This window comes from Peromyscus leucopus, chromosome X (genome assembly GCF_004664715.2).
Source record: "Peromyscus leucopus breed LL Stock chromosome X, UCI_PerLeu_2.1, whole genome shotgun sequence".
Classification (NCBI taxonomy): domain Eukaryota; kingdom Metazoa; phylum Chordata; class Mammalia; order Rodentia; family Cricetidae; genus Peromyscus; species Peromyscus leucopus.
Genome location: NC_051083.1, coordinates 103,449,003 through 103,459,724, shown reverse-complemented (window position 1 = coordinate 103,459,724; position 10,722 = coordinate 103,449,003). Strand labels below are relative to the sequence as shown.

Below are 10,722 nucleotides of genomic sequence, written 5' to 3'. Positions count from 1 at the left end.
GAAAAGTACCACGGAACGGCCGCTGTCGCCGCAAACAGGCCTAGCCTCCAGATTCTTGAGGTGGGGCTGACGATTAGCATACATAGAGGGTAACTTTAGGTGCCTCTGCAAGTAGGGGATGCTGAGCAATGTGTCGACTCATAATAGATACTCTAAGGTGGCTTCACTGGTGGCCTATAGTGCATGGCACATGAGGCAGCTGAAGCTGTAGCTTTTTATTTGTGGGCTACTTCGATTGTTCAACCCTGGAAAGTAGACCTAGATGCGATGGTTTGGACGTGATCGATAGTTGGATGACTAGGGATCTGAAAAAAAAACTTTGGAGGCTTGGTGTTGTCAGTATGCAGTGTCAACTCGAGGGCAGTAGCTAGACTTTCAGTGGCGTGAGAATAACATGATCAGTGTGGGTACTGGCGTTGAAAGCTAGATATAGTGTGGCAGGCATGAGGTGGGAAACTAATGACAGAAATCCATTGAACACTATGCGCACTACGCTAGAGGGGTATAAGCCTCATAGAGCCGTCAGGGTGATTAGGGTACTAGTCGACTTTGGATAGCATTGGGTCGTATGTTGACACTGTCCATTGGGACTAAGTTGGGTTCTATGATATAGCAAAACAGGAGTTCATTAATGGTAAAACGATGCACTAGTCTCGTGTTGATGGATGGTATCCATCGGTGTCTCCCTTTTACAATATTATGGGGTTTGGGTGAAATGTCTGGCCTTGCTCCACGGAGTAAGCTATAGAAATTCAGAAGCGTTTAGGTCGAGGTGGTCAGAGAAAGCCATCAGACAAGACCGAACTAGGAAGACCTTAGACAAGGCCTGAAGACTAAAATTGGAGTGTGGCTACTGCCACACCATGGGTCAGCCACTCCTGGGTCAATCTAAACTAAGTCCACATCTATGATGTGTTCACCAGGGAGATAAGCAGAGATTGAGCCTTCCTCGCTGGTGTCGTGGGAAGTCTCGCGATGCTAGCACGCCCACTCAAGCCACCATCTGCCGAACTACACGCCACACGTCATCGGTGACCTACAGCCGTCTATATGCCTTATTAAAAGCATATGCAGATTGAGACCATGGTCCCTATAGCGCTTTTAGGGACTCAAACCGAGGGATTGCGTCGGGCGTGGGTTATGGGGTGGTGCTGAAAGCAATATAAAGAGATTAGACCTGATATATTGAAGGACCGTTTAGAGACCGAGGCACGTAGAGACATGGGACTTCTTGTCTTTGGCGATGGTGCTGCAACTGGTCGGAGGAGGAATAGCGCCATGTGGCTTTTGTAGAGTTCGGGTAAACAAATTCTGATAGGACGTGAGGAGAAGCTGGCGGGACTTGCACGCGATGAGTTGTAATCAGGGCACGTAGGGACCCAGGTGCAAGACGAGTTCTTGGAGGCGCAGACCAGCACCCCCAGACCAATATGAATCACACAAATACAGGAATATGAAACTGTTTGAGGCTGTAACGGGGAAAAACCTACAGAATCACCAAACAGAAATAGTAACGGACGGAAGTGACAAAGGATTTCCTAGAGAGAATTCCCAGTGAGAAATTGTCAGTAGGTTAACGGGAGAAACAAAAGAGGCGTACGAACCAGAAAATATGAATAACTCAAGGATAATAAAATATGTAATGTAAGATGGAATGGGATTCTAATAGGGTGTCGGATATCGTTGTGCTCGCTGTGTCTTCTACTCAGATTCGTGACAGCAATGGACCAATAACCCAGAGCCCTCGCGGAATGTTCGATTTATTTTAAATTGAAAGAGAAATTTTCTAATGCGTGTTCCCTCGCCTCTTCATCCTAGAGGGTGGCTAGTACAGTACTTAACTGGTTCATAGAGCGTGATGGACGGTCTATTTGTTTACTTGATGTAATTGTGGAGGTCCACTATGTGACGAACTTTGTGCGTTTAATATATTTCTCTTGGTGTATTAATATAATCATTGTTATTTTTTGGAAATAGCCATACTAGAATGAGGACACGGGAATATGAAACCTAAACGCTGAGGGGCCCGCCCGCTGGATCAGCGCTCTGAATAGGTGCAGAGAGCGCGTATGATTGGACTTGAGGATCAGTTCGATTTGGGACGGCAACCTAGGCAGATAGAGACTGAGTCATGTGAGCTCATGGATGGCATTGAGTTCGGCTGGTTAATGTAGAAGGCCTGTGAGGCAATTCATGCAGGAACAAACTATCAGATGCTCACGAGTAACTACTGGGAGGTAAGGGGAACTAGAAGCTTAGACAAACTGGCTAGGAGTACATACCTAGCAAACTTAGGTGTTTTTGGATAGGAGATTGTATACAGAAGAACGACCGTATGGGGAGAAGGTGCCTCTTTACATCGCCTCGCGATGGAGGTGAGGGCTGAATAGGGGGTTTAAGGCGATGAGGCGGTATATAGTCACTTCACTGGCAGAAAGAAGGGATGAGGAGGGGGCTTAAAAGTAAAAAACAGAAAATTGAGCGTAGAACGATGATGCGCTATACGCGGGAGAAATACTGGGAAGACCCGTGGGCATGTCTATCAATTGTCAATACGGTGATCCTAACAGAAGTTGAGTTAATATCGAGTAAATAATATTAAATATAACAGAAGTTCAAAAAACAGCATCCTAAGAGTGTACATCTATCCCCAAAGGTTCTACAGAAATGATATCTAACAGAAATGTATACCAGACAAATCCAGTACTGAATTTTGGAGATCAATGGCATGATATTAACTGAATTCCATTGAGATTGCAACTTTAGTGATAAGTTCAAGCGTGCCTAGTATACTTATTCTTCTGTTCAGCACTTTCGTTAGTGATCAATAGGGAAGGAATATCAGAGGACTCTCATTCTGCCTAAGTTTTTTTCTATTGTCTTCTTCAGTTTCTTTCCTCATTATCTGAAAGGTTTTGTGAATGTGATGTATACTACTGTAGAATAATCCTTTTGTACACTGTGAAGATTTTTTTGCTGTGGTTGGTTTAGTAAAGAAGCTGTTTGACCAATAGCTGAACAGGATAAAGTTAGGCAGGAAAGTGAAACTGAAAATGCTAGGAAGAAGAAGGTCAGAGTCTGGAGTCCTGATCCAGACGCAGAGGGATCAGGAAATGAACATGCCATGCTAATAAAGATACCTCCACATGGTAGAGTGTAAATAAGGATTAACTTAAAATGTAAGAGCTAGTTAATAATAAGCCTGAGCTATTGGCCAAGCATTTGTAATTAATATTAAGCCTCTGAGAGAATATTTGAGAGCAGCTGTGGTACAGTAAAACTCTGCCTACAGTATGCCCCAATATCTTTCCTGACAATTTCATTGTTAGTAATGAAGAAACTACTGATTTGGGTGTGTTGATTTTGTAGCCCGTTCCTTTGCTAAAAGTGTATATGAGATGTAAGAATTTTCTAGAGGAATATTTAGCATTTGAGATTCTTTAACTATAGAATTGTGTTATCATCAAATATTTGTATTCCTTTTATTTCTCCTGCTAAAAATTTGGGGACCATATGGAATAAGATATATGTACAATCATACACACACACACACACACACACACACACACACAGAGAGAGAGAGAGAGAGAGAGAGAGAGACAGACAGACAGACAGACAGACAGAAAGACAGACAGATAGACAGACAAGCACACAGAACATCAGTTCCAGAAAAGAAACTCTCTTTATGGTTGAACCACTAAATATACAGAATGAAGAGAGGATACTGAAATAATCAAGAAATGTTAATATGACTGGGTGGTGGTGGCATACATCTTTAATCCCAGTACTCTGGAGGCAGAGCCAGGTGGTTCTCTGTGAGTTCGAGGCCAGCCTGGTCTACAGAGTGAGATCCAGGACAGGCACTAAAACTACACAGAGAAACCCTGTCTCTAAAAAATAAAAAAGAAAAAAGAAAGAAAGAAATGTTAACATGGAAGGGGGAAAATCTCATGGGGTCCCAACTCTAGACAAAGAACTACAGGCAAGTAATAAACACAGAGAGCAAGAGAAATAATCTTTTTCAGGGAAAAGCCCCCCTCTCCCAGTACCAATTGGTCAGCCTTGAACTCATAATCATACAAACAATATAAGGACCAAGCAGGTTTTGTGTGTGTGTATAATACACACACACACACACACACACACACACACACACACACACACACATACACACACATACACACATATAACAACAATTAAGAAAAGTGGACATGAATTTGAAAGAAATTGGGGTAAATGGGAGGGTTCAAATGGGGGGAAGGGAGGGGGAAATGATATAATTATATTTTAATTAAAAATAATAATGAAGGAGCTGGAGACAGGGCTCAGAGGTTAAGAGCACTGGCTGCTCATCCAGAAGTCCTGAGTTCAATTCCCAGCAACCACATGGTGGCTCACAACCATCTGTAATGAGATCTCTGATGTTCTCTTCTGGCATAAAGTTGTACATGCAGATAGAGCATTTAAAATAAATAAATAAATCTTAAAAAATAAACAAACAAAAATAATGAATTTAAAAACCACTGGTTTCCCAGCTTAGACTACTAGCAGTAGTGGAGAGGGTGCCTGAAATGGCTTACCCGAGTAATCAGATTGGTGAATATCCTGTCATCATAGATCCTTTCTACAGTAACTGATGGAAGCAGATACAGAGATCCACAGCCAAGCACCAGGCCAAGCTCTAGGAGTCCAGTTGAAGAGAGAGAACATGGATTTTATGAGCAAGTGCATCAGGATCATGATGGGGAAATCTACAGAGACAACCAAACTAAACTAGTTTAGACCAACAGCTGTGGAGCTTGCATGGGAGTGGACTAGGCCCTCTGCGTAGTGAGACAATTGTGTAGCTTGATCTGTTTAAGGGGCCCCCTGGCAGTAGGATCAGGATCCATCCCTGGTGCATGAAATGGCTTTTTGGAGCCCACCACCAATGGTGGGACACCTTGCACAGCCTTGAGGCAGGGGGAGGGGCTTGGACCTGCTCAACTGAGTGTACCAGGCTCTAAAGACTCCCATTGGGAAGCCTTACCTTGTTGGAGGAGGAAATGGGGGGGGGTTTGACGGGGGAAGGCTGGAGGGGCAGGAGGAGGGAAGAGGGGGACCTGTGATTAGTATGTAAATGAATAAAAAATTTCCTTAAAAAAAGAGTACAAAAAAACACTGGTCTCATAAAGAAAAACATCACAATAACAGCTGACTTCTCAGTGGAAACTTTAGAAGTCAGAAAAGCCTAAAGTGGTGTGACCTGTAGCGCCTTCTTGATGAGTCGCTCCCTTTATATGAAGGCCTTCTTTATCTCAATCTACTCTGAGACCATGGAAGCCAAGCAAGCTCACTTGGCCAAGCAAAACTATCTTCCAGAGTTGAAGAAGGAAGAAGAATTTTCCACAGGACAAAGCAGCTTAAAGAATTCGCGTCTACCAACTGGTCCGGCAGAGAACACTGGAAGCAAGACTTCAGACTGAAAAGAATACTAAGTGTAGCCAAGAGGCCATAGGCTAGACACAAATGAAGCTGTAATTCCTGAAACACAAAATAGGACTTTGAACACAAACAGAAAAGATGATAACAATCAGCTCACACTTTCCAATAATTATTTTATTCAACAACAACAACAAAAAAAAAAAAACACAGGTTACTTCAATGAATTAAGAAACAAAACCCATTTTTTTGTTAGCTCCAAGTAGTTCATCTTAGCTTTAAGGTCAGTGAAAGGATAGAGAAAAGTATTCCAAGCAAATGGGACCAGGAAAAAAGCAGGCACAGCTATCTCAATATCTGACAAAATAGTATCTGAATTCAGACGACTAGGATGAGATAAAGAAGGCGTTCATATAAAGGGAGCAATAATCAAGAAGGCATTACAGGGCCTGAAGAGTTAGCTCAGTAGTTAAGAGCACTTGCTCTTTCAGAGGACCAGAGTTCAGTTTCCAGCACCTATGTTGGGTGTCTCTGAACCTCCTTGTAACTTCAGGTCCAAGGGATCCAGTGTCTTCTTCCGGTCTGTATGGGTCCCTACTCACACACTGAGATACACACATAAATAAAAGTAAAAAGAAATCTTTTGAAAAGCCTCTTGAAATTCTCAAATAATTGATAAAATTGTCACTTTGAAAAGGAAAAATATAATCAAAAAGGTAAAATAAAATCTTTTAAAACTGAACATGGGAGAGTAATTTTGATTCTGTTTTGACTAACCCAATCGGTTGTCATTTAGGAACATAGTCAATGAGATATTGTCCACTGTTTTTCACACGGCATGTGTCAAATCAGATTAGCCGTACTGAGAGTACTAACTCATGTAGGAGCGCGAACACAGTTTTAAAGGCTTGCTGCCCACATATAAAAATTGTTTTAGAATCACCATTGAATTTCATTTGGACCACAATAAAATAACTAAAACAGGATTGCCTTTCACTGAAAGTAAGGTGGCCAAAGAAATAAAAGGAGAAATGAGTGAGAAGTATTTATCTAATAAAAGCTACCAATATTTCTGCTCATTTTTTTTAAATCTTATTTTTTTTCTTTATCAAATATTGTCAAACCTATCTGTAACAGATAAGAAAAATGCACATGTGACTGGATAGTATTGTGGAGTTTTAACTAAAGCCTAAACTTCATCTTCCTGTCTATAAAATTGTTTTAAGCTTCTTATTATTTTAATTACTTAGCTGCAATAAAATAATTAAAAACAAGTACGAAATGGTGGAAAGTTATCCCTGTCAAATGAACATGAAAGAAGTGAAACAGGATGACAGTGGTGCCTCCAAATCATGCCTATGTTTTATTTTACCACGACACGGTTTTGTTTGGGACTTGAGTGAACGATGTTAAATTCCTAAGGAGGACTATCACTACTGGACGATGAACTTTTGGATGACGATGTCATTGGTGATGAAACCTTGTTGGCTTCTCAGAAGTGGAAAACCTAAATTTAGTTAAGTTCAGAAAGCCTTCTTTCTTCATCCTTTTCTTCCTATTCTTCTTAACTAAGGGTAAAAATGAGAGAAAATTACCAATGATACAAGATTAATCTGCTTCCTGTATTTAAGAAAATGATCAGCCCTTGATGCATGCCTGTTCCTTTTGTTCTCTGTCTCAACAATTACAGAAAATCAACATGCTTTCCTCTTATAAATCAAACCCATGGTTATGGGAGTGCTTATGCAACAAATCATGTGATTACACCACCTTTTTGGCTATTGGTGTGTGTGTGTGTGTGTGTGTGTGTGTGTGTGTGTGTGTGTGTGTTCAGCTCTGAATTGAACTCAGAGCCCTGCACATGCCAACCCCACGAGCCACAGCTTCAGTCTTGTATGTGTTTGTTTATTCTTTATTCTGCTTGGAAGGTTCACTGGCATGTGAAGAAGTCTCTCAAGCTCTAAAAGCCAGTGCTTCCTAGCCTCCCAGACATTTGGCTTCCACATATTTTATGGAGCACTCAGCTGTGAAAATGCAGAAGGAAAGAGGAAAGAGAAGAAAATGTGAATCACTTAAAGATACTGAAAGAAAAGATATTCCTTAAATTTTAATTATCAATTTGATGCTGAATGATCATATTAGGACTAAATTTCTTTTGACTGGTATAAAATGTAAAAATCTATAGCTAAATGAATATTTAGGTATTAACCATTAAAGATGATCCTACTTGAAGTGTTTAACTTTTTACTATTTGTGTGTAGTAGTTTAAAAGGCATTGTTTCCTACGTAGGATAGGTGACTGCATAATTGTGGCCAAGCACTAAGGACTCGGCTAGTGCCCAGCCCAGCCTTCACCACTGTTACTCCTGACAATTGTTCTCTAAACAGGTATTGGTCTAGATCTGATACCGGTATTAAGTCTAATAGGTTTGCCACTTGTTATTAGTCTTACATTGGTGGACAAAAGACCTCAGAATAACCAAGGAATTGCCGCAAAGAACACACTACATTTAGATTAGTAAGCACATGATTACTTTAGTCACATTCTAAGAAAGTTAAATTGAATTTTGTTTGAATTCAAAATCAAGTTTTCCTCACTTAATAAATTAGAATTTAAAATGAGAACGCTCAACTGAAAAGTAGCTAACTATGGGGATGGTGCACAGAAACCTGGATTTGTTGGTACTGGAGCCTGCTGGATCTGAGTTCCCTTCAAGTGCTCCTTGGTTTTTCTTTTCTTCTCCTTTTTCCTCCTCCTCCTCTTCAAAGATGTTTTCCTCCTCATTCCAGATATCACAATGGCATTCATCTATTTATTTAGTAGAGATCATTAAAAACAGACAAAAATAGCCTAATTCCCAACCAGTAGTACTATCCACATCTACTCTCAGAAGAAACAGGGCACATGAGTAACTACACAAGCAGTTGGGACCTTCTTTCTGTTCCTGCTCCCCTTCCCTCACCTCCGTACTCTGCCACCTCATCGTTTCCACAGTGACATTTCTCACCCTTTCCCCCGCAAATATCCCAAGCCGTGAGTTTCATTTCTTCTCCTTTGAAAAAGACATCTGAGGCGTTGGTCACCCTGCATTCATATGCCTTGAGCAGAATCTTGTTTGCCTCAAGTACAAATTCTGGGGTGAATTTGTTTTTTCAAGCCATGAATACTAACACTCCCTTTCCTAGGAAGTGCTTCCAAACTTGTTTATCAGTGCAGAGAATCAAATTTGTAAGAACCTTTACATTTTTAAAAGCTATAAACAAAACGAGGAACATCATTTGCTTGTTCTTTTGCTGACTGGCAGATTTCCCTTCTATTGGCTCCAAGCTCTCTTTTGGACACCTTGGCTACATCGTGAGCTCAAGGCCAATCTAGGCTACATGAGATTCTGTCTTAAAAAAACAACAACCAACCAAACAAACAAACAAACACCACCACCAAAACCAAATTGTAAAAGTTGTCATAGAACTGGCCTGGTGATTCAGACCTATAATCTCAGCACTCAGTGGCCAGCAGAGGCAGGGGATTGTGAGTAAAAGTCAACCTGTGCTACATTGTAAATTCCAGGACAGCCCAGAGATAATGAGACCCTGTCTCAAGACAAAAGAACAAAAGTAAAAACAATAACAAACGAACCAGTTTTTTGTTGTGAGTTTTATTTTTTTTTTCTGTTTTTTTGAGACGGGGTTTCTCTGTGTAACCCTGGCTGTCTGGGAACTAGGCTGGCCTCATTCATAGAGATCCCCCTGCCTCTGCCTCCTGAGTGCTGGGATTAAAGGCTTTTGCCACCATCCTCTCTGGACAGAATAGGTTTTTTAACCAGACCCTTTGGACCTTAGAGGCGCGACGTGTCCAATCATAACTTTCCCCACTAGAGGCCAGCACTGAGCAGAGTCAATCATTGGGTCCCGTGAAGCAGCAGCCTCAGCCTGGGCCAATCTTTGTCCTTATTTCCTGCCTCCCCACCACTGCCCACCACCGGTCGCTTCATCTAGGCCCTTGTTTCCTTACCCTCGGAGGCCATGATTTGCTCCATGACTTCCTTTGCTGGATCTTCCGCTGTCGCCACTGCTGCCACCTCTATTGCTTGCTCGGCTGGTTCCTCGGCTACTACCCTAACTGCTGGCTCCTGCACGCAAAGATCTTGCTCCGGCAGGTAATAATCTTCTTCCTCGGAGTCTATAGGCTCCTCCAGCTCCGGAAATGTGGAGATGACTTCTGGCAGGCTTCGGGCCAGGCCTGGGGCGCGGCGCTCACACTCTGTGGCCCTCACCGTTGATGGAATGGGCCCGGGTGGTACTTGGACCTCAGTTGTGTGGCCAGATGCAGAAGGGCCAGGTGTTTCCCTCACTTGGTTTTCACGAGGACGCCTAATCATGACATGGTTGTTGTAATAGACACGATTGAGAATGGCGTGGATCAGATCCAGAAACATAAATCGGAAGCCAGCCATTGGGAACTGATGGGTGTTCACCACGTCTTGATTTTCCACATTTTCCTCCCCCCGTTCTCGCGCCTCCTCCTCAACAGGATCAATATCTGAGTCTTCCTCAGCAGCCACACTCTCTTCCCTGTCATCCTCTTCCTCTGGGTTTCTTTCAAGCCCAACATTCTCCACCTCCCTAGGACAAACAGCCATTATTTCAACTGCAGGTGTGGCAGAGGCCCCATCTAGGCCGGACTCGTGGCCTATCCTGCAGCCCTCCGCAGCTTCCTGTACCCACTTTCCCTCAAGGGTTAGTGGGTTATCTCGGCTCTCTTTGGTTGGATCTCGATTCCCTGTGGTAGACATGACACTATTAGGTACCTCACCAAGGCCTTGATTGAGCTGGATTAACCGCCAGGACGATGACTACTGACGATGACGACGATGACAGGATAAATTGTGATTAAGAAGTTACTGGCCCCTAAAGACAGTCAGCAGGGGCCTTAGAGGAGGAGAAGGGGTTTCCGAAGAGACAGCAGGTGAAAGGGCAAAAGTCTATGATTGTGCCTGAGGTGGTCCCATGGATGTAAGCAGGGGTGTGTGAGCAGAGGAGGCCAACCCCCGCGTCTCTTGCAATATCCGGGGACTAGATGGGAAATACTTGTGTCACAGATGGGGGCGGGGCTTATGAAGGTTATACAATGGTTTTTGTCACCACATAGCCAGCTTTAAGCTGATTTGTTAATCAGAGAAGATTGACGTGGCCATCATCCAATGACTGAAAACCTATTTCTAGAAAAAAAAATACCATCCTTTGGGTCCTTAGAAAAACAGGACTCTCTCTATGTTAAAATCAGTCCTCTCCCCTCCTCTT

General features: G+C 42.6%; 1 protein-coding gene across 1 annotated transcript; it reads right to left on the bottom strand.

Annotated features, from left to right (window-relative positions):
• Positions 1 to 6,761: 6,761 nt before the first annotated feature.
• LOC119086652 (cancer/testis antigen 47A-like) lies at positions 6,762 to 10,508 on the bottom strand. Its single transcript, XM_037199157.1, has 3 exons — positions 9,434 to 10,508; positions 8,092 to 8,230; positions 6,762 to 6,989 (listed from the first exon to the last, which is right to left on the bottom strand). Exons 1-3 carry the CDS (start codon positions 10,212 to 10,214, stop codon positions 6,986 to 6,988), a joined length of 924 nt encoding a protein of 307 aa, XP_037055052.1. The 5' UTR covers positions 10,215 to 10,508; the 3' UTR covers positions 6,762 to 6,985.
• Positions 10,509 to 10,722: the final 214 nt, after the last annotated feature.

Bases quoted from the DNA above. Each gene is read 5' to 3' on its own strand.
- LOC119086652 (XM_037199157.1), bottom strand. From the start codon at position 10,214: ATGTCTACCACAGGGAATCGAGATCCAACCAAAGAGAGCCGAGATAAC. The intron at 8,231-9,433 runs GTAAGGAAACAA...CTAAATAAATAG, and splicing joins GCAAATCATGGCCTCCGAGG to ATGAATGCCATTGTGATATC.